Raw genomic sequence first — 24,441 nt, 5'->3', positions numbered from 1 at the left:
ATATTTCTTTGTCGTTCTTAAAGAAAAAGACATATTGGTTAAATAAGGTATATTTCTTCGAAAATCGCAAATATATAAACATATGAAAGTTACAAACTACTTAATATTAACTCGATAAAAAACTACGATTCATATAATAGAAAAAAGTATTTACAATGTGTTTAACGTCTACATTAGTTTTTTAAATGACTATATAACAGTTTCTTCTTCTCAATTGACGACTTGTACTGCAGGTAAGACTTTAGAATATCGTTGTATTGCTTACAGGACACTTGGTTGTATTTTTCCTTCAGGTTTTTTAATTCCCATATCTCCATTTCACAGTCCTTCTGTTGCTCTTTGATGTCCTTGATCAGCTCCTTATAAGCTTTCAGGGAACTACTCGTTTCTGTAAATATGTCGATCCTTATCTTCTCTTGTGCTAATAGTGATTTTAAATTATTCATTTTCTGCTCTACCTGACATTCCTTTATTTTTTGTTCAGTCACTTGCGGCAACTTTTTTAATCTTAAATTAGATATCTCTTCTAACAGTTCTAGTAGATTCAGTAAATTTTTTACATATTGCTCTTGTTCCGACACAAGTTTATTTTTATATTCTATTAAAACTTTATCATCCGATGCCATTTGTAGGGAGCTGGGAGTTTCAAACGCCGTGTTGACATCTTTATTAGTTATTTTATGGAACTCCCCGCAAATATCCTTATACTTGCAATCCAACTTTAATTCTAAAATTTTCTGGAGTTGATGTCTCTCAATATAATTTAATTCTTGTTCATTTATGCCACAGATGCCAAATAAAGTTGTGCTTTCCTTAGAAGTATACTCGTCTAAGAATAAAGTTTGTGTGGCACTTCCTCCTAACAATATATCTCTTACTTTGTCCTTTAAACTTCGATCTAAATCACTGCTCTCGTTGACACATTCCTCTAGTGTATCAGATATGATTTTGTATTGAACATATTTGTTTTTTTCTAAGTTTAAAAACTCGTACACATCGTTAACCTCTTGTTCTTGGGCGTTGCTTAATGTTGTAGAAGTTTCTCTCGCATTAGAAGACTCAATGCTTACACTTGTTCCCACAACATCAGACATAATTTATGTTACTTATAACAACTACATTAGTAAAAAAGCTTTATGATGATTTCAAATAAAAACGATACGTCAAATATGTTGTATGTTTGTATGACATTAACGAGCCGCAGGCGCAGGAGTTAGGTTCACCAACAAAACTTCGTTGGTGTTGGTAATAATGAAAACTGTGAAGAATATAACAGTAAAACAACATAAAAAGGAAATTAAAACAAAATGGTACCTATCAGTTCTAAATTAAATTGACAACAAATATTTAGAATTCACATCAGAAAATGAGAAAAATATATCAACGAATCATAATATTATTATCATATCCTTGTTCATGTTTAATCTAGGTGTTCTAGTGTGCGTTCCGCAATTAGCTCCAGTCTTCGAGCATATACTACTGGAGGTAGCATGCCATTGCGAAAAGTGTGGCTGAGTGTGCGAGAGAGACAGACAGTATCTCTGTACATGCTGTTTCATTCTTCGCTTCAACAACGGGAGCTAATGAGTGCGAACATTCATTTCCAACCAATAGCGTGCGTGCTAGAGCGAGAGAGCACGTACGGAAATTTTGTCTCTTTCTCACACACTCAGCCACACTTTTCGCAATGGCATGCAACCTCTTGTAGTATTGCTTGAAGGTCCCAGTAGAATTTCACTAAAATTTTTGTGAAGAGGGGTCTCTCGCATGTTCCCAGCTCCTCTTAACAAAAATATTTAGAAGCTAATTAATTACGGAACGCACCCCTAGGTTGCTTAGTTGGTGTTGGTAGTGTACGTACCCAAAAAAATAAATAATAATACATATAAAAAACATTTACCGTTATAATCTTTTGAAAATCTTAAATCTGGTTTAATCTATATAATTTAAAAATATCATCACAATAAGTTATATTCAAAGTAAATACAAAATATTTTTCTAATGAATATTTCTGGTGAGATATAACTAATGATTCATTTTTGAATCCCATCAGCGGGCTTATGCGCAACAGTCAACAGTCACGATATATTCGAATGTCATGTCATAAGACATGCGATTTGCGAATGGGATAATTGAATGAAATAAAAATGTTTTAATGATCTTGACGATAGTAAATTATTCCTCGATATGACTCGAACGCGTGAATGTGATAACAACAAAAGTGATAGTGTGTAATTTACCGTATACCCGTATAGAAGAATATGTGCTGATTTTGTGTAAGGTGCAATATCTAGAACCATGGATTTACGAAAATTTCTTTTTTGTACCATATTCTGTTTTGTATTATTCTGGAATATTGCTTCTCTGGAGAATGCGAACGGCACTAAAGTAACAAATGCAGAAGTACAAGGAAAACCAAATGTTTCTTCGACAACTCCAAAGAATGAAGTTCCTTGGACAGATGTTAGCCCTCTTGTAAATCATGTTACTCCGTCATCTAATTCTAGTGTAATTTCAACTACCGCAAAACCTAATGTATCAATTTCAAATAACAATGAAAGTAACCTTGTCCAGATTGACAAAAATAAGTCGCTCAACATAAGCACAACTGCGACTCCACTTCCAACAACTGGTAACAATACTGCGAGCAATGTTAGTACTCCTACACAAACTGTAGACCCAGTTCCTGTATTACCAGACAAAGAAGCTGCGGAGGATGAACACAACAGTTCGATGGCTATTTTCTTTGTGCTGTGTGTACTCGCTCTTGGTATTTTACTGATACATCTTATGCTTCAAACTGGTTTCCAGTATGTTCCGGAAAGTGTGGTAATAGTATTTTTAGGTGCACTTATAGGTCTCACTATGAATGCTCTCTCTGACAGAAATATCAGTAACTGGAGAAAGGAAGAAGCTTTTTCACCCACAGCTTTTTTCCTAATTCTCCTACCCCCGATTATATTCGAATCTGGTTATAACTTACATAAGGGCAACTTCTTTCAAAACATTGGATCTATTTTAGTGTTTGCCATTCTAGGCACAACTATATCAGCATTCGTAATAGGTTTCGGAATATACTTTCTTGGACTAGCAGATGTGGTGTATAGGTTAGGATTCGTAGAATCCTTTGCATTCGGCTCTCTTATATCAGCTGTAGATCCAGTTGCGACAGTTGCGATTTTCCACGCACTGAACGTGGACCCAGTGTTAAATATGTTGGTTTTCGGAGAGAGTATTTTGAACGATGCAATTGCTATCGTTTTGACAAACGCCGCTTTGGAATCAAATAACCCTCTCATGAGCACCGGGGAGGCGATTGTGCTGGGGATCCAACGTTTCTGTTTAATGTTTTTCGCGTCTGCAGGTATCGGGGTGGTTTTCGCTCTTGTAAGTGCACTACTGTTGAAGCATGTCGATCTTAGGAAAAATCCGTCCTTGGAATTTGGAATGATGCTAGTGTTTACTTATGCACCGTATGTTCTAGCCGAAGGAATACATTTATCTGGGATAATGGCAATTCTTTTCTGTGGAATAGTGATGTCTCACTATACACATTTTAACCTCTCGACAGTCACTCAAATCACGATGCAGCAGACACTTAGGACATTGGCTTTCATCGCAGAGACGTGCGTTTTCGCTTACCTAGGTCTCGCTTTGTTTAGCTTCAAGCACAGGGTGGAACCGGCTTTGATAGTGTGGAGTATCATATTGTCTCTAATAGGAAGGGCGTGTAATATTTTTCCATTGGCGATACTAGTTAATAGGTTTAGAGAGCATCAGATAACAAAGAAAATGATGTTTATTATGTGGTTCAGCGGCTTGAGGGGAGCCATTTCATATGCCCTATCGCTTCACTTAAACTTCAGCGATGAGACGAGACATGTGATTATAACGACAACCTTGATTATCGTTCTTGTGACCACGTTATTTTTTGGAGGATCAACAATGCCTTTATTGAAATTCATGCAAGCAACGAAAAATCCGTCCAGGCGCCTGAAAAGGCGTAAGAAAGACAGGGAAGTGACATTGAGCAAAACCAGGGAATGGGGACAGGCCCTCGATTCAGAGCATCTATCTGAAACGACGGAGGGCGAGATGGAGGTGTCGTTCGTCTCAGATCGCATAAAAGGATTCGTTAAATATGACTTGAAGTACTTCATACCGTTTTTCACCAGAAGGTTTACCCAGCAGGTAAATAATTTTCAATTTATAATTTCAATTATAAAGCGTTATTTTAATCAAATGTTGACTGTCTGATACACCTATTTGTGTATGATTAAGTGTTATTTGAGGATAACGTTGCCTTAAGCGATTTTATGACTAAAAATTTAATATAATCTATCAATAACGTTAATAAGGAGAAATTATTTTTATGATATATTTTTCCTTGGATAACTTTTATATTTGAGTCAATAAAAAGTAAAATAAATAATTTAATTCTTCTAGGACCAAGTTGAGATCAAATAATTAATGTTGCGAACATTTTATTTTCTTTCTTTCTAATATATTTTCTATTTCCATGCTAAGAAATTTTGTCTTGCTCTTTTTTTTTATAACGAAGCTAAAACAAATACAAATTATTCTGATTAGGTACTGTAAAATATACATGAGAAAATATTTGGGAAAACAGGTAGTAGTGTTTAAAAGTTGTAAATGTAAATATATACCACAAAGTTGCAAAATTCTAAATAATTGTTAAGTAATTCAGCACAGTAAAAAATGTTGAACATTTCATAATATTAAGGTCAAGGCGACAATTTCCTTTTAGTTTCAATTAGACTGTAAATTGTTGGAACTATAATGAAACAAGGTGAATTAGAAATGATTTGGCATTGGTAAATCCGGTACAGTTCTATAAAATTATTGTGAATAAAGAACAAATTTGTATGGGAGTTAATTGATTTGCTTGAGAACAATGGAGTTTGTAAAGGCTTCTTTTACATCACTTTCAAGAAATCAAGAACAGAATAAACAAGATAATATTTTTGTGATTTGCATTATTTATTACTTATTTATAACTAATTTTATGACATATACCGTTATAGTTCATAAAAAACAAGGTTCCAACGTAATAGTCACAGTTTAATATGTACAAAACATTTTAGTACCTATTATGTTGCATTATGGGTAATCAAAGCAAATATTTTGTAGGTGATCTAAAAATATTTATGATACCTTCATGTGTTCATCACTATGCTAGTAAATTATTACCCGCATTTATACCAGTTTTGAACGATTTCTATGCCAAATCTATATCCATCTCACAAAAGTAATACACGTGAGACATAAGTGGAGAAATCAGGCTTCAATGTGTTAATAACTGAAACTCTACCTCCAATAGATATTTAATGTATTTGAATTTTAGCGCTAAATTTAGTAACATTTAACATTTCGTTTAATGACAGACGGGAATTGACGTTTGACAGTATTGACACTATTGAAACAATGTGAGGTTAAATAATCTGCTAAAATTGTGGGATTCAAGTTATTTAACATGAACATAATGGAAACTAGTTTTGTCAGTAGAAAAACACTTGCTTTCAACAATGCAGTTACGTGTATTTATTTGCCGTTACTGGTAACTTTTCTAAATTACACTGGAGACCTGTACAACGTTGGCAAGCCAGAAACCGCCTACGTAGGATGTGTGCTTATATTAGCGGAAGTTTTGAAATATATAAAGTGTTGTTTACTTCCAAATGGAAATACGAAAAAGAGTGAACCAAAAAAGTACAAAATATACGGTTTTTTTAAGGGTATTTTGACAATAGCGTCAATGACTATAGTGTTTTACATAGCAGCAGTATTATTTGGTGCGCCATTCTTTAGTAAACATTACCAGACCTTTATATTTGCATTTGTGTTGTCTATTCTAACGATTCTTCCCTGTTGTTTGTTTCTGGGACCCGACAGCGTTCCTATTTTGATAGCATCATTAACTTTCTTCGAGGGCAGTGAAATATACGAAAATTTCTTGTTCAACATCCGCTTAACTATCTTCGGAGCTTGGCTAGGTGCAGTTTTAATACCACTCGATTGGGATAAACCGTATCAAGTATGGCCTGTACCGTGTTACTTGGGTGCGATCGCTGGATGTTTGGTATCAAATTTTATATCGTTTATATCGCTTTCCTTTTGCATGCCTCCTAAAAAGACTGGAAAATATTATTTATAAGCATGAATCATTGCTGGATTTGTCTGTTCCTTAACAGAAGGTAATAGAGGAATTGTTTAATTTACTTTTTATCTTTCATTGCTGATGAACATAATGTAGATATCTTATCATATATTTGTACAATAAAATTCTGTTTACGTTATCTTAAGTATTCTTTTTATGGAAAGATACAAGGTGTCGTTGTAAATCTGTGCCCCATTGTTACATTTTATTGTAAACAGTTTAATCGGTTGCCAAATAATTAATTTGTAGAATAAAAATACTTAAATCCTTTTCACGAACTTGTGATAAAAATAGAATTTTCATGCTACGAATGCTTGAAAGGTATAATCATTTTACCGTTTTAGAGAGTACATTACATACCGTATAATATTACTCAAAACAATCATCACAAATATAACAAATACAGTAAATAGCAACAAACAGTACTATTTAAAATCGTTTCACATCAACAGTCTAAGTCTTAATATCTTCAGTGAAGATGTAACAGTCGGTCATTTAAAATGAAATTATTTTTGTTCCAAACAGTGTTTTGAATTAAGAGATAAAGAAATTTGAAGTTAAAATCTTATATATTTTAAAAATAATTGATATTGATTAAGCAGTTGTTATAAAATCGATATAATGGAGTTTATTTTGGATATTTATAAAACTTAACTTGTCCGTTATCTTTAGATTTTTTTTTTCATATGAGTAAGTGTATGTATTAATATATACCGTTTATTATGAAGCTTCAATGGAACACTTTGTGTTGAACTAAAGATTGTTCATTTAAAACCACACCGACAATTTTTTTAATTACGTTAAATTATAGATTTGCCATCAATGTAGATAGTAAATCGAACGGATAAAGAAGTATGTGTGTCATTTATACATGCCAAAAATAATATAGGGCTTAATATAGAACCTTGTGGAACAACTATATTGATTTCAATTGTTTCTGAATTGAGGCCACTTATAATTGAAATGATGAAATGTATCGTTATATTTTTAAGAAGGCATTTTGCTCAGTATAAGGCGTTGCCTTTTGTACCGTAAACGTAGTTTGCCTAATGGGGTTGAAGCAGTCAAATAGCCCGACTAATGAAATAAACTTTTTATATTTCATTTCTCTATGTTTATTATAGGAGTTAAAAGATTGCAAGAGCCAGATGACGGATCTAACAAACCAGTGGTACCAAGCGATAAGGATATCGCCCGATCAGTCGGACGAGGAGAGTGGTAACACGGCTCGTTCTAGCATATCAAGTATCGTTCGCTGACCGTCAAAGAGGCCCGAGAAGTGTCCGTTAGTTTGTAACCATAAGTGATAGAAAAGATTTCTCAAATAATTTGTTGCATTAAAGTTTTGCCGTGCAAACGGAGACATTGACGGTTTGTGCAATTTAGTGTTACCGTGAATGTTTCTACTTTGTTCAGCAAAATTTGTGTTGTCGAAATATTTTTACGGACATTCCAAATTGTTAAAATTACTTACGTAGGTATTCTGTCAAGTTATTTTTGTTTTTACACGTTTTTGTTCTATCTCGATAATACTGGAACTCATTTGGTAAAGTGGTTATAAACATATATTTTTACAAAAAAAAAATGTAACGTGATATATGTCGTTAGTAGCAAAGTTATTTATTAAATGTAATAAAATATTAATGGCCTTACTTAAAATATTTATTTCAACCTCGTGTAACTGCATAATATTAAATATTGTAGCGCTAGATATATGAAATTGAATAAACTGGAAATGTGACCTTTGATGACGTGTTTCTTAAAGATTATTGTGGACGTTTTACTTTGTTTTTTATTTTATACGAAATAGGCAAAAGTTTAAAACAAATTCAGGATTCTGAAGGATCTGAAGTTGTTGGTTTTCAAAATTTGTTTTACGTCGTTTAAACGGATTTTTTAATAAATCTAAATTAGAAGTTTGTTGATTAGAAAAAAAATTACGTTGCTGCGATAAAGTACTTAATTTTGTTAGAACGAATGAATTAGCGAAGTTAAAAAGCTAAGTGTATTGATAAATACAAACTATTTGAAAAATTTTTTCAATTATTGTAAATGTGCAATATTTATTTTAATTATAAAAAAGATGTATTTTTGATCTAGTGCTTTTCAGGCGTATTATAATCGATAAACATTTTATACAAGGTGCAACTAAAATGCTTGGCTAAATTTTAAAGACGGATCTGCGTTCTTTCCTTTTCGAGATACCGGGTGTTCAAAATTAAGAAAAATGTAATTTATTTCCATATGCAAAAAAAAGTTTAATTGAAAAGTAATTTGATGTTTTAACACTTAGACATAGTCCAATTTTGAAATGGCTTGGAATTAAAAGAAGTGAGAATTACTATGTCCACCCCTGGTACAAGACCCTGTACATGGTTATGCACAAGCTATGACCAAAAATGAAACCTCGTATTCTTTGGTGAATTTAAAATTTTTATCTAGGAAGTTTCGTTAAAAAGATACAGGGTGTTAAACTGAAAAAAATATCCAAAATCTGAGGCCTTTTTGTAAAATTTAGATTGCCCCAGTGGCGGAAATACGAGGTATTGGTGGTATATTTTTCAAAATAAAATAGTATGTCACTGCTTTATGGTAACAATTATGGTATTTTCGGGTTCGTTTTTCAATTTTCTATAAATTACTACTGTCTTACGTTTTTCGAAAAGAGCCTGATTTTCTAGTAAAGCTTAAAAAACGAACTGAAAACACATTTACTCAAATGACAAACACTAATGATTCGCTTATTTAATCAAATAAAGAAATTAATGATTACATTATTCATCATTTCAATGGTTTTATTTGAGTAAATCCTCAAAATATCTCCATTTCGATGAACACAGGCGAGACGTCTTTTTAGTCACGAAAATGTAATTTGTTCGAAATTAATTGTTGCTTGAATCTTATGAAAGGCGTTATTTATTTTTTCTTCTAACTGCTCAGAATGTCACAGTTGCTATCGTAATTTTAAACCGCGTTTTATTCGAAAATCGAGGTGTGTTTTCAGTGCGTTTCTTAAGTTTACTCGAAAATCAGACTTTTTTCAAAAAACAGAAGAGAGAAGTAATTTGTAGAAGTTAAATACGAATCTGAAAATATGATTGTTACCGTAAAGCAGTTGCGTACTATTTTATTTAGAAAAATATGCCACCGTTACCCTGTATCTCGGCCACTGCAACATCTAAATTTTAGAAAAATGCCTCAGATTTTAGACAATGTTTACGTAAATACATACGCCCAATTTCAAATTTTTTCACTTACTACTTTTTAAATTATTAAAGTCAACACATTTTTAGTTTAATACCCTGTATCTTTTTAACAAAGCGTCCTAGATAAAAACTTTACAGGAAAGACCCCCCTTAAAGTTCACCAAAGAATACGAGGGTTCATTTTTGGTCACCGTTTGTGAATCACCCTGTATATTGGCTATCTCGGAAACGAAACATTTGTGATACACGTTCACGGGAATTCTTTTTGTTAATTTGTAACGTGAAATCCATTGTTAAAATTCAATCAAATATTCTAGTCGGATCCTGTACAGTAAAATGAAAAATTAACGCACGTAAAACATCCACCAGGGTTTTTGTGATATAATTTTGATTAACTTTGTTGTGTGATTATCCAAGTGATTAATAATGTAATAAATGTGGCTTCATCTAAATAAATATCTGAGAAGTTGTCTGTTTTGTTTTATTGCATTATGTTTAGCTTTTAGGACTTTTGACCTATTGTGCTTGCCGCCAACAGAAGTTAGAATGGCGAGTTGCAAATCATATATGCTGAATTTGTAGCATTTAGGACTTCCGACCTATCATGTTTGCCGCCAGTAAGAGTTAGAATGAATTGTAAATCCTATACGATGAATTTTTAATTTTTATTATCAATCAAAGTATTTTTATAATAATATTTACAAGTTTAATGAGAAACCCATACAAACAAATAAAAAATATTTTATTTATCTCAGAAACGTTGCATTTCTGCCAATCCTTCGATACTCGTATTAGTCTCTGAATGTGGGAACTTGAAGCATTTAGGGCTTCCGACCTATCGTGCTTGCCGCCAGTAAAAATTAGAACGAATTGTAAATCGTATACCATGAATTTTTAATTTATTATTCCAAGTATTTTTATAATATTTAAAAGTTTAACAAGAAACCAATACAAACAAATAAAAAAATATTTTATCTCAAAAACTTTGCATTTCCCCCAATCCTTCGATACTCGTCTTGGTCCCGGAATGTGGGAACTTGAAGCGTTTAGGCCTTCCGACCTATCGTGCTATACGATGAATTTTTAATTTTTGTTATTAGTCCAAGTATTTTTATAATATTTACAATTTAGAAGAGAAACCCATACAAACAAATAGAAAAAATGTTTTATTTATCCCAAAAACGTTGCATTCCAGCAGTTTTTCAAATCCTTTGAACTCGTCTTGGTCCCTGAATGTGGGAACTTGAAGCGTTTAGGCCTTCCGACCTATCGTGCTTGCCGCCAGAAAGAGTTAGAACGAATTGTAAATCACATACAATGAGTTTTTAATCTTTAATGTTCTTCCAGTATCTTTATAACATTTACAAGTTTGATCAGAAACCCGTACAGCCAAAAATAAAAAAATTATTTCTAAAAAACAATGTAATGTGTACGTTCATACAAAATAAATACAAAATATTTTTATGGAAATAATTAGTCCTCTATAACACACAAATCATCGTCCTCGTCGGCTTTATCTTCAGGCGGATTAATTTTCCTTTTCTTGCTCGACGATCCCTCCTGAGGGTCCTCTTCATCGTACTCGATCACCATTAGATCGTCCTCGTCGCTCTCCTCGTTACTATCATTTTTGTTATCAGCACCGTTTTCTCGACCTAGCAAAGGAATACAAAAATTTTTTGTTTAATTTTTGTACATATTACAATATTTAATAAAAGTTCCAGCCCAATTAACGTTAAAATAAAAGAATTACCATTAGCAGTTTCCTTGGCTTTCAGTTCCTCTGGGTTGGCAACCACTTTATAAGGCGGATCGTCCTTTTCTTTTGCCTCGTAGTGATTTATGGCTACGGTCAATTCGTAATTTTGTAGAAAATCGTCGCACTTCAAAATGCTTCCGTCGACGATGCCAAGTTCGGTAAGTTTTTTTTCGTCGTTCGCCTAAACAAAAATATTTTTTTCCGATACTCTAACTTTATTTTGTCTAGTGCGACACAAGTAGGATCGTATTCGATGCAAAGTAGCAAATTGTGTCATCATTTTTAGGACGCGTAAAATGAACCATTTCAAATTTAAAATAAACCCCTTAAAACCGTACTGCACTGGATCCCTTGACAGGCGATGATTTATTACTTTGCATAAAAATTCAATTTGCTTGTCCCAAAAATTGCAAACTAATCACGTCAACTTTGCAGGAAACAATATTAACATCCCACGCTAACATTTTTTTTTTAAACATAAATACCTGAGTTTCTCCTTCCTCGGACGAAATCACGACGACGCCTTTCCCGTCCAAAACAGCGTCTGGAGCGACCATATTCAAGTGTTTCTTAAGTAATTCGTTCTCGAACTCCTTTACCGTCATCGTATTAACGTTAACGAAGACGTTAACGAACGGCTTCGGGCTGCAAACGTAACACGTCGGATTGGCCCTGGAGATCTGCTTATCAGCGGCCAGGATGAACTTGGAGTGTACCGATTTCTTCCTAAGGTAAATCGAAGGGCACTTCTCGTATTCCTGATCGAGAACCCAAAAAGCGTGCAGCACCACTAGTCCGGCAATCATCGCGTTGGCGGTGGCTATAGCAGGAATAATATTTCCGGCAATAGCTGAAAACGAAAATAAGAAACGATTCTTGCAGTTTTTAACTCGATGTAAGCGTTTACGTACATTTTATAGCGAATCTCGATTTCTGCTGAATGGAGAAGATGTGAGCCCTGATATTGGCGCAGGCGGTGACGAAATCCATTGCCGGTTTGTCGTCTTTGTCCCATACCAAGAAGTTTCTATCGGCAAGTTCGGTTTTCAGTTGGGAAATGGTACTGGCAAACACTTTAGCGCATTTGCTCAACGACCAAACTTGCATATCCACCGCTCGGACCTCGTCTTCTTCCTTCTTGGAATCACCTCCATGCGAAGCGGCTTGGTCCCATGAAAGGGGGACGGGCGGTTTCCGAGTTTTCCACAGGTTTTCTAAAGAGTTAAGGTCTACTTATAAACTTGTTCCGTTGCCGTTACCATTCCCGTTACCCAGGAAACGTACCTACTCCCCATTTATGCATCTTTATTAAAAAATGCAGTACTGTTATTTATTAAATTTTAAAAACATTTTAATCAAAAACACTAGAAAATATATGAAGTTCAAAACATAACGAGAAAGTTTTGTAAAACTGTCTCAAAACAGTTGCTGCACAATTCGACACATGCTTTGACGACTCAGGCAAATGTCAGTGCAACTTTTCAACCAATGATATTATAGGAAGCCGATTAGTAGGTCACTTTGTGTCAGTAGTAGATACATGGGCCAGTAGATAGTTTTTTTGTCATTTTATTAGAGTTGCGAGATTTCCGAATATGAACGAGACAACTAGAACTAGACGGTACTCACCCATGCTCAATAAGTATTCGATGTCCGCTTTGAAGAATTTATCAAATAGTTTTGCTGGATCATAGTTATTGTCCTGGGCCCATTGACGAGTAGACGTTCTTTTAATATTCCCTGCATCTGTCACGCTATGCTCGCCATCGATTTTCGCTTCGGGATCTTCAGCGTCTGGAGACACATCCTGATCCGGATCATCTTCTCCGAATAACTGACTAAAATTACCAATTTTGTACCACAAGTTAGTGTGTGAAAAAATAAAATATTATAGTACTTACTTAAATAAATGCTTTGCCCACACGATGCAATGGACTGGCTCTGACGGTGTGTTACGGATAGTGCAACCTGGATAAGTCTTTTGAGGAGGTTTTGGTTGGCACTCGTAACACTGAGTGACCCCTTTTTTTATAAGTTCGACTTGCCCAGAGTATCCGGATGTTCCTGATTCAATCAGAGGTACGTCTGCCGCTAGACACATCCGATTCACGTGATTTCGTGCAGCTCTATTGTCCAAAGCGTTCAGCACTAGACTGAATCTTTTGAAGAAATTTACACCATAGTCTTGACTGCAAACAAAAAGACTTGTAAATATACGAGTTTACGTAAAATCATCAATGTATACATTGCTTAACACTTACCTTGTGATACTGTCATGGTAAGCCTTAATATTAATATTGGGGTTATAACTTAATATACTTTCGCGGGCTACAACTGCTTTAGGTTTTCCCACATGTTCCTTGCGAAACAAAAACTGTCTGTTGAGATTGCTAACATCGATGGTATCCAAATCGATCTAGAAATTAATACTTTATGCACGAATAATTACATTTAATTGTAACAACTTACAATTTCTATGTCTTGAAAACCAGATAATGCCAAATTTTTTAAAACTTCACAACCTATTCCTCCGGCTCCTACTACTAGAATTTTTGACTTGGGAATTAATTCTTTAATATTTTCGCTTACAGAATACGGTACCGAAGACAAATTGGCCATAATGAATTTGCCAAATTAACGCAAAATGTTTAATTTTAATAAATTACAAGCCTAACAAAAATGAAACAAAATGACAACGACGCCGGCACAATGTTGAAGTTGGTAATAATGGTAATGTTGGTATTCCTGGATCGGATTTATTATGTTGGTATTTTTAGAGGATTTCCCAAGTTTTTATGGAAAGTTCTCTGGGAGAAAACTCTATTCTTTGCACATACTTTATGTGATTCTTTGACGATTCGATATATGTATCATAATATGACGGATAGATGTCGCAAGAAGCATAAAAAAAGAATTATCATTTTTAAAAAGCGGTGGGACAAAAATTAGATTAAGAATCAATGGAATTGCAGGACAATAAGACAGGTATTTCAGAAATCATTAAAAAGACTGATGATACGTTCTTTAACTTCCCAATCAACTGGCTTATGCAGATTAAAACATTGGATCGAATTGGCATCGCTCAAAATCTAGTAACCAACGCTTAGGCCGGTCGTCCTTTGAATGTGTTTTCGTCCGAATTGAATTCGTCAGAAATCGGATAAGATAACTATTTTCCAAAAGATAATCATCCATATTATTAACAATTATAATTTTACGCTGAATTGATAAATCAATATGTACGACTGACTTCTGCAAAGCGAAAACTTGTCCAGTGGACGATACCAGATGGGCGAAATCTGACAAAATTAGGTCCGATCAGTCCGATTTCTGAAGAAAATAATTCGGACGAAAACGCATCCAAACCAAAGGACGGCCGGCCTCGTTTCACATTCCAATGCTGCCGAAAACTTGCGAAATGAAATAGCTGCATTTGGAGTAGCTCGGTTGCTTGATAGTTTGTTGTTTATTTGTTTATTGTTTTCTATCTTCGTGGCGTGGCGCTTGGCAAGATGGCCGTTCCCTTATTGTTTCGTGTTAATTTAGATCTGAAGTGGGTAGTTTAAATAAAAATGAATTTTAAATTGAGTGAAACTAAATTTTACAAACTTAACCATCATAAACAGTTAACAGTGAAGGAGTGTGGTCGCCCTCTGCTTGATTTACATGTTGAGTTCGGGACAGAGCCTCGGAAAAACATGTAAGACAATTTGCAAAACAACTGGATTCGTGGCTGTTGTGTTTTCCGTGCCGTGTGTGACGTGAAATCTGCAAGTCAACGGGTGAGAGATATAGTGCAATTTAGTGAAGAGAAAACATGAACACAAATACGGTTAACATTTAAGTATTTGGCAATATCAACATACAGACAGGCTCAACTTGATTCCGCTGACTGGAATTATTGGATAAACATTCAAAAGCGCAACGAAGAGGTGACAAAAAACAGGTATGTTTTGTAAAAATCATTGACTGTGACCGTATTTCAATCAACGTCCAATATAGGTACCTAATTTACCTACATAGATTATCTCAGTTTTTGAGATTTTCAGCATAAAGTTAGGAAGAATTAGGTAACACATGTAAAGAAAAAGTTAGTTTTACCTTACAGATTTTTGCATGAAGTTAGGTTAGGTTAGCACATTATGAGATTTATAATGAACAGAACAGTGGCTTTTTGTTAACAAAACCGTTATATTTTATGATCTACAACAGCGGATCGAAGGCAAAATATTTCATATCCCATTTTTTACCCAGCAGCTTATGCGAAACGAAACTATATAAAATGTAGCCGTTTATGATTGAATTTTGGTTCCTTAACAACGTATTTTTTAGCGAGCTGTAGAAATAAGTACGTTTTTGAGAATAAATTAAGCACAAATGAAGCTTAAGTTTTTTCCTGAAGGATTGTTTAATTTGTTTTAAAAGAAAAATACCTGACTCGGACACCCCGTGCTAAGTTATTGTTAAGTACTTATTTTCTTTATCCGGCCGCAGCAGCCCTGCGATAATTTGTCCCGAGGACGGTAAACCGACGATTTACGTTCATTTCGCGACGTCTGTCTTCCGCGCCAAAGGGAACGCCCCCACGTACGCAAACGAAACGTTTCTTTCTCGCGCTCGGCACCGGCTAAATCGCGGGTTTAGGGTAATGCAATCATGTTCCACTCCTACGGCTGTATTTCATTTTCCCATAAACGCGACTAAATCGGCGAGATTTACGGCGAGCTGAGGCCTGGAACTGGAAATCTCGGGAATAACGTCGACGTAAGCCGATCGTCAGTGAGTTACAGCCTGCCCCGGTCACGACTTTGACTTAAAACATCGTTTCACGTGCTGTGTACGGCATGATTATACTCTCGGATATGACTACCTCGAAATGGGCTACCGGCTGCATGAGGTACTGCCGGAAACCGACACGAATTAGCCGTCTTAATTCAGTTACTCTCATTTGGCGTGTCGCGCGAGAGGGTCCGGCCGAGTTCTATGTGGGCCTTCGCTTACCCTTCATATTCTGTAGGCTCCCTTATAGTCCAGGCTGTATGTCGCTCCCGCTAGGAACGTGATTCTCATTAGATTTTTTTTTTCATAATCTTACTAAAAAAATTACCCTTGAAACATATCCGCGTGTTGCCAGACGTTACTAATGGTCAAAAATTGTTTAAACAATTTGTTTTAAATAAATTCGTAATTTTCGATTTTTTCGCTTGAAATAATATTTTTTTAGGCTTTTTGAGATATCCTGAACAAAACAGTTCCTATGCAACTTTTTTCTAAAATCTACCGTTTTCGATTTTAATTTAATCATTTTCAACGTCAATAAACTATATTAAAAATTGCAATTTTTAGTGTTACCAAAATTCTTAAATAATCTGAATATCCCTTAACAAAAATCCGAAGAATTACTCCGGCATATTTTATTCTGAAGATTTGTTTTTTTTTTTATTGTTAATAAGCCGCGTTTATCGGCCGCTCTTGGCCGCCTCCGTATATACTCTACGCCTACAACTACGGATCTGCTTGTATCGCTCAATATTGACCGGTAGGTTTGTCGATTTTTGATAATAAACTTAATATTAATAAACTATTTAATAAATAATGTTATTAGAATGTTAGAAAGCGAATTATTCAAAACCAAACTATTGCTACTTTAAATTAAATGTTATTAATTTTATTGGAATTTAGCATATAGGTACTCGATTAAATTAAGCCAAGAGCGATCTTGTTGAAAGTAACCTACTTGCAACTCATCGCCATATAATGCTAAAATAGTGCTAAAAATAGCTTGAAAATAAGGGTTCAATATCTTTCAGCATCTATAGTGCTAAACATCTTAAATTAATCCTTTAGCATCTAAAAAAATGCTATAAGCATTGTTACTACTTTTAGAGATATTTGCAATTTTCTATTTTTTGGACAGTTTTCTCGTATCAGACATCGGACCTGTTGTCAAATTGGCCATGACCAGAAACACTCCAAAAACAATTGAAGTAACTTTCAAGTTAGTTGTCAAATTATTGTTGTGTCTTTGCCAAAAATTTAAATACAAATAGTACTTAGGGATCGTTTAAGTTGTATTACTAATGAGGATTATTTTAATTTGTTTGTTATTTATGGACAATGTGCAAAGCAGCAAGTTCTCTACATGCTCTTGAAATTACTTTGTCACCCTTATATGGCTTGAAAGGAAATTTCAATCTGCATACGGCACAGTAAAAAAATACAGGGTGTTCCATTCGAGTTAGCAAAGTTATAGCTGTTTGACGTTGTCAAAATGTAACAGCAAAAATGAACCACCTAGTGTTAAATGTTTTAATTTGTTGGTATACCATAATTTAGTGTTACCTATGCCCTTTACACATGTTAAATTTTTTCTTTAATAATTAATATCTCAAAATCTGAAACTCCTAGGTATAGGTATCAAATTTCACGTAGAATCCGAAAATGCAGTAATATACATGGTGTTTGTAAATAAGTGTGAAATATTTTAGGGGGTGGTTGCTGAAGTTATTTTGTGGAAAAAAGTTCATATAAATGTAGGTCGAAATATGCTTCGCTTCCGAGATATAGTGTTTAAATTTTAATTTTTAATTTATTTTTATTAATTATTTCAGTCTTAAAGATATTGACTCGAAATTTGAAAAACGCTTTGGAGGGATAAATGTGCATTTTTTGGGGTGATACGAATATTTCTACATGCATCTTTAAATAAAAAATTAACAAAATCTACAATAAAATACGTTTTATTTTTTTCCTCAAAAGCGGTGCATCCTACGAAGGGACCAATTTTATTCAGAATTGATGGCGGATTTCTAAAAAAACATCAAAACGGGAAAAAGTCAGTGATGTGCCATTTTTTTTATTAAAAAAGTTGTGACATGCTCGTACGAACGCCACTGGTGGAAGTAGAAATATTCGGATCATCCCAAAAAACGCACATTTGTCCCTTCAAAGCGTCTTTCAAATTTTGAGACAATTTAAAACTCTTTGAAATAATTAATAAAAACATAAATAAAAAATTAAAATTTAAACACTTTGTATTTCGGAAACGAAGCATATTTCGACCTGTAGTAGGATCATAAGTAATAAATCATTTTGTCAAGGGATCCAGTGCAATACGCTTTTAAGAGGTTTAGAAATTGAATAATTTCTTTATACATTATGAAGGAACGAAGGGATCAGTTCACGTCTGGCACCCTTGTTCCTATAAAAAATCCTTTATTCTCATAAACTATTTATTTTTAAATGTAATTTATTATAAATCCAATTTGTTTTTTAAATTCCACATATGTACTACATTTTACCACTGTTGTTTACTAGTTTTTTGGAGTCGGTCTTTAATATACAACTAAGCTCGCCAGGTTAGTATCTGATGTATAACCGACCACTTCGTGCACTCGATGCACCTGGGCGACTACAGTTACTACCAGAACACAGTGCATATGCGGGGGTATTTCAGATTTTACATTCAATTTCATTTTAAATTTGAAATGGTTCATCTTACGCCTCCTAAAAATAATGACACGATTTTCCTTTGATAAAAGACCGACAATTTTTTACTCTACTTTGCATCGAATACGATCCTACTATACGTTTATATGAACTTTTTTCCACAAAATAACTTCGGCAACCATCCCCTAAAATCGCAATTATTTACAAATACCCTGTATAGAGAATTTAGAGTGGGTTGAGTCGTTACCACCGAACAGTTGAGTAGACTTAGTATGAAACAATCGATTCACTTCAAGCTCGTTATTTGTCCTTTGCTATTCTTTTCTCTGATTGTGTCAGAGAGTTAAACTAGATCGGTTTATGTGTCTCATAAAAAAATCATCCCCTGGAATTACCGCAATCGAATTTGAGGCACACGGGGCAATCCCGCATAATGCCACATTGGAAATGACACCGAGACCATCAACTATTAAAAAACCCATAAATATTCATAGCCCATATCGATCCCGATTGCGAGGCACGAACCTCCGTCCACCACCTCGTCGATAATCCCCGTCGACGTACTAATTCGCTGTAATTAACTCGGATCATCAATTACCAGATCGTCTTACGGCACTCGGCCCTCTAGATGTTGTCGCCGGTGGTACGTGCGCCCCTTCGGGAGGGCGGTGCTACCAGACTCGAACAGACAGCGGACCGCCAGTCATCCGACGACCGGCGAGAGTGAGCGTTGCCATTCAGCTTCTCCAGCTACTCCGCGACGCGCGATCTTTCGAGCCGGCTCCCAAAAAGTTTCTCGGCAGCGGCGTGAGTGAAAAAATATCCGACTTGCAGTGTGCGATGACAAGCCGTTGACGGCGCGAGGGGTGTAGAATGGCGGCGGCAGCGCCCAGAATGACGTCCACCCTCTTGTTGTTCTTGTGCGCGACCTCGATCCTAGCGGTGAGCGAGAACTTCCTGAAGATGTTCGAGGGGCAGCAAACCCCCGCGGACCCTTGCTACGACGAGGACAGGCCGCGTAGGTGTATCCCGGATTTCGTCAATGCCGCCTTCGGGGTGCCCGTGAAGGCGTCTTCCACTTGCGGCCTGCATTCGCCCGTGCACTACTGCGAAGCGCCGGAACCGGGGGCGAATCCGCAGTGTCACATTTGTGACGATCGTCAGCCTCGCAACAGATTCCCTTCTTCTCACCTGACGGACCTGAACAACCCCAATAACATAACCTGTTGGAGGTCGGAACCTCTTCCTCCGGTTACATCAATAAACGCGCCTCCTGATAACGTGACTTTAACCCTCAGTCTGGGGAAGAAGTACGAGTTGACTTACGTAAGCCTCCAGTTCTGCCCTTTAACCCCGAAACCCGACTCGATCGCGATCTACAAGAGCATGGACTATGGCAAGACCTGGCAGCCTTTCCAGTTCTATTCCAGCCAGTGCAGAAGGGTGTACGGAAGACCCAACAGAGCAACCATCACGAAGACGAACGAGCAAGAGGCGCGATGTACAGACGCACATAGGTACACGGGTGGAGATTCCTTCGGCTTCGGGCAAACCTCCAGGATAGCCTTCAGCACGCTGGAGGGGAGACCGAGTGCTCTGGACTTCGACAACTCCCCAGTCCTGCAGGACTGGGTCACGGCGACGGACATTAAAGTCGTCTTCAACCGCCTGCACATGCCAGTGGAGGATTCCTCCGACAACCTCGACATCCTAGTGGACGAGCGCTTGTTCGACAAGCACCTNGTCTGGGGAAGAAGTACGAGTTGACTTACGTAAGCCTCCAGTTCTGCCCTTTAACCCCGAAACCCGACTCGATCGCGATCTACAAGAGCATGGACTATGGCAAGACCTGGCAGCCTTTCCAGTTCTATTCCAGCCAGTGCAGAAGGGTGTACGGAAGACCCAACAGAGCAACCATCACGAAGACGAACGAGCAAGAGGCGCGATGTACAGACGCACATAGATACACGGGTGGAGATTCCTTCGGCTTCGGGCAAACCTCCAGGATAGCCTTCAGCACGCTGGAGGGGAGACCGAGTGCTCTGGACTTCGACAACTCCCCAGTCCTGCAGGACTGGGTCACGGCGACGGACATTAAGGTCGTCTTCAACCGCCTGCACATGCCAGTGGAGGATTCCTCCGACAACCTCGACATCCTAGTGGACGAGCGTCTGTTCGACAAGCACCTCGACGAGGACGACAGCCAGACCAAAGAGCCGCTGCCGTCGGTGCAGCTGGTTAACGAGATGCAGGCGCTGGATAACGAGGAGCCCAAGAACCCGAAAGTGACGGTGGGTTCGGAGTTGGGCGCCAACGGCATCATAGGCGGTTACCATCAGGTGACGCACCAGTACGCCGTGGCGGACTTCGCCGTCGGTGGGCGATGCAAGTGCAACGGCCACGCAAGCCGGTGCATCACGGGCCGCGATGGTCAATTAGCCTGCGAATGCAAACACAACACCGCGGGCAGAGATTGCGAGCGATGCAAACCCTTCCATTTCGACAGGCCCTGGGGCAGGGCTACCGCCAGAGACGCCAACGAGTGTAAAGGTAAGAGTTATGCGGCGGCTCGCCGGGCCTCCGGATTAATTGCGTTAACTTCGTCGTCGGCGGGTCAAGGAATCCGCCCGATCGCCCGCCGTGTCGCGAGACGCTGCGAATTTGCATTTTAACAAGTTCGGAAACGTTGGAAGAATTGAGGCCTCTTCAAACTTAAGAAATACTTTCCAGTAAACACACATTCGTTAGAAAGATGTTTATAAATACAAATACTATTTGAGAAACGTGTTTTTTACAGAAAATTAACGTTGAAGAAATGTTTTAATATTAGTAAATGTGAACCGACCATTTTTAGAATTAATATACATTTTACATTTTGATTATAGTCCAAGGAACAGAAAAAAATAGGGTAAAACCTCCAGATACTTTCGGATAGATCCGTTTTTTTATGAAAATTTGGAATTAAGCTTATTTCACCCTGTAGATGAAAAGTTATACAGGGTGTTTCAGAAGACCTCCCGTGAATTCAGGGGGGATAGTACGAGAAAAAATACGAATTTTTTGTCCTATGAACTATATGTCTATCTCGTCTTGTTTGCAAGATACAGAGCGACAAAATAAAAATTTTTTAATAGAATTTTTACGAAAATTCCCAAACGGTGCGAAATATTTTTATGAAATTTGGTATTCCTGGGTTTTTAAGGACGCCAAATACGCTGGTCTAATTATTTTTTGTATATTTTATAGAGGGCGCTAGTTATACTACATTCGTATTACATTTTAAGTTCAAATTTTTTGAGGTTAGGTTTTTTACTGTTCGGGCTCCAATTTCTAATGTACAATTTTATTTTCTAAAAATAATGTACTCTTATTAGAACTTCCCAATGTGGACGGTTTTCGAGAAAAAAGGCTTTTAATTGAACTCTTACGGTGAAGAAAATAAGTGACTTTTCTCAAAGTAGGCTTATGTCAAAACTTATTGATGGATGTCTCATAAACAAGGCATACATTCTCAGTAATATTTTAAACTCTAATTAACTTTTTATCAAAATTTTAGTGACTCTAATTAGTCATTACTAACTACAGTCACTAACAATCACTAAAATTTTGATATAAAGTCAATTAGAGTTTAAAATATTACTGAGAATGTATGCGTTGTTTATGAGACATCCATCAATAAGTTTTGACATAAGCCTACTTTGAGAAAAGTCACTTATTTTCTTCACCGTAATATTGTAAGAATTCAATTAAAAGCCTTTTTTCTCGAAAACCGTCCATATTAGAAAGTTCTAACAAGAGTACATTATTTTTAGAAAATAAAATTGTACAATAGAAATTGGAGCCAAGCTGTATGGTAAAAAAACCTAACCTTAAAAAAATTTGAACCTAAAATGTAATAGAAATGTAGCGTCCCTCTATGAAATATCCAAAAAATAATTAGACCAGCGTATTTCGCGTCCTTAAAAACCCCGGAGTACCAAATTTCATAAAAATATTTCGCACCGTTTCCAAATTTTCGTAAAAATTCTATTTAAAAAATTGTATTTTGTCCCTTTGTATCTCGAAAACAAGAGGAGATAGACATATGGTTCAACAAAAGACAAACAATTCTTATTTTTTGTCGTACTATCACACCCTGAATTTACTGAAGGGCTTTCTGAAACACCCTGTATATGCTTGATATGCGCTTCTTATTTTTATGCGATGAAAACCACCCCGTATGTTAAAGAAACTGAATAAATATAAAAATAGGTGTTATGTGGACTAAAATCATACATAGAATAAATATTGTTTTATATTGTGGGTTATAATTTACGTTATTTTTTATAAACTTTCAACCCTTAAAAACCACCCTTAATGATGAAAATATAAAATTAATAGTTCCTTTGACCTTAAAATATTTGTATAGTGCATATATTATAGATAGAAATCTATTCAATAGTTTACGGTATTATAAATAATTTATTACAATATTTCAACCCTTAAATAACTACCCCTAATAACAAAATATTAAAAAAAAATTGTTTTGTAACAGTTTGAAATGATTTGATAGTACAAACAGGATAAATTAAATTCTTTTACCTGTTTATACAATTTATAATTTATGGCATTGTTTTAACTCTCAAAAACCACCCCCAACGACAAAAATGATAAAAAAATGGCATTTAAATAAATATATTGTTAGCACATAAAAAATGTAAATTATAGGATTACCTTTAAATCTCGTGAAAAACTACTGAAAAACGTATTTTTTAAATAAAAATACATTTTTAATCACTCAAAAAATATTGACTTATCGAAAAATGTTCATAAGAAACTTTTTGCTTAAAATTGATTGCTGGGGTTGTTTTCAATATTTCAATTTTCAGTATTTCAATTTTCAATTTAAATCTAGAAAAGGTTTAAATAACGTGTATTTCCAACCTTTTTTTTAGGACTCACATAACTACAATTGCAAATTGCAAGTAGTGATTAAAAACTACACTGTTGAAATAAATTTGAGACTTAAACATAGAATATACAGCGTGTACCACGGACAGTTATCAAATATGTAATGAAACATACCGGGCGTCCAAAAAATTTCAAAATGTGAAAATTTCCCTATGCAAAGCATCAACGTTTCGAGAGACATATCGCTCTCTTCCTCAGAAGCAACTCTGAAAGTTTTCGAGTTTTTGAAGAAACGATATTATGTCTCTTGAAACGTCAAGAAACCTAAACGGAAGACGAGGCAATTGGCCCGGAAATTGTTCTATCATTAACTGACAAACCAAATAAAAGTAGCGTTTCTAATTAAAAAATAGAATTAACATATTAAAACTGGAATTAACAACAAGAACGAAGCAAGTCCTATTCAACTTGTAAACCTCCAAGCAATACATATTTTTCTAATCTTTTCTTAAGTAAATCATTGTTATCGTCAAAATCGTTTGAATATACTTTTCGCTTTAGGTATCCCCATAAGAAATAATCTAACGGGAACAAGTCGGGTGACCGTGCGGGCCAAGGTATTGGTCCATAGTGTTCAATCTACTTGTTCAGGAGGTGAACGTTAAGCCAGTTTCTCACTAGAAGTGTGGAATGTGCAGGGCATCCGTCTTGTTGAAGTATTCGTTTTCTCCCGAACTCTAAATTTATCTACATTACATTTATTTTTGTTTACAAAACAATTATATCACTCTGTATAACGTTATAGTAAACAGAGTAAAGTTAAAAAGCGTTCCACAAATAAATAGCTTATAGTAACAATAATATAAAGATTAGGGGCCAAGAGCTGGACCCCGAGGTACACCAGAAGCTGCAGCACACCTAGCAGAACAATTAAAACCATTAAAGCTTCATGCGAGATG

At 35.8% G+C, this 24,441-nt stretch overlaps 5 protein-coding genes across 5 annotated transcripts; 3 read left to right on the top strand and 2 right to left on the bottom strand.

Moving 5' to 3' along the window:
* Positions 1-45: 45 nt before the first annotated feature.
* On the bottom strand, positions 46-1,177 carry LOC108910813. Its single transcript, XM_018715543.1, has one exon. It carries the CDS (start codon positions 1,092-1,094, stop codon positions 174-176), a length of 921 nt encoding a protein of 306 aa, XP_018571059.1. The 5' UTR covers positions 1,095-1,177; the 3' UTR covers positions 46-173.
* Positions 1,178-2,060: 883 nt separating this feature from the next.
* On the top strand, positions 2,061-7,923 carry LOC108910827 (sodium/hydrogen exchanger 8). Its single transcript, XM_018715567.1, has 2 exons — positions 2,061-4,191; positions 7,303-7,923. Exons 1-2 carry the CDS (start codon positions 2,299-2,301, stop codon positions 7,435-7,437), a joined length of 2,028 nt encoding a protein of 675 aa, XP_018571083.1. The 5' UTR covers positions 2,061-2,298; the 3' UTR covers positions 7,438-7,923.
* On the top strand, positions 5,424-6,317 carry LOC108910828 (phosphatidylinositol-glycan biosynthesis class F protein). The gene has a single exon (XM_018715568.1). The coding sequence runs from the start codon at positions 5,495-5,497 to the stop codon at positions 6,173-6,175; it is 681 nt and encodes a 226-aa protein (XP_018571084.1). The 5' UTR covers positions 5,424-5,494; the 3' UTR covers positions 6,176-6,317.
* A 2,779-nt stretch (positions 7,924-10,702) lies between the features above and the next one.
* LOC108910831 (SUMO-activating enzyme subunit 2) lies at positions 10,703-13,855 on the bottom strand. The gene is made up of 8 exons (XM_018715575.1): positions 13,613-13,855; positions 13,405-13,559; positions 13,045-13,332; positions 12,773-12,981; positions 12,055-12,357; positions 11,629-11,993; positions 11,138-11,324; positions 10,703-11,039 (listed from the first exon to the last, which is right to left on the bottom strand). Exons 1-8 carry the CDS (start codon positions 13,760-13,762, stop codon positions 10,858-10,860), a joined length of 1,839 nt encoding a protein of 612 aa, XP_018571091.1. The 5' UTR covers positions 13,763-13,855; the 3' UTR covers positions 10,703-10,857.
* A 248-nt stretch (positions 13,856-14,103) lies between these two features.
* LOC108910807 (netrin-1) lies at positions 14,104-23,537 on the top strand. The gene is made up of 5 exons (XM_023454308.1): positions 14,104-14,128; positions 15,306-15,372; positions 19,546-20,305; positions 20,347-21,142; positions 23,527-23,537. Exons 1-5 carry the CDS (start codon positions 14,104-14,106, stop codon positions 23,535-23,537), a joined length of 1,659 nt encoding a protein of 552 aa, XP_023310076.1.
* The last annotated feature ends 904 nt before the right edge of the window (positions 23,538-24,441 follow it).

This window comes from Anoplophora glabripennis, unplaced genomic scaffold (genome assembly GCF_000390285.2).
Source record: "Anoplophora glabripennis isolate ALB-LARVAE unplaced genomic scaffold, Agla_2.0 scaffold290, whole genome shotgun sequence".
NCBI lineage: Eukaryota > Metazoa > Arthropoda > Insecta > Coleoptera > Cerambycidae > Anoplophora > Anoplophora glabripennis.
The sequence above is the reverse complement of the archived record's forward strand: the minus strand, read 5'-3'. Positions and strand labels throughout refer to the sequence as shown.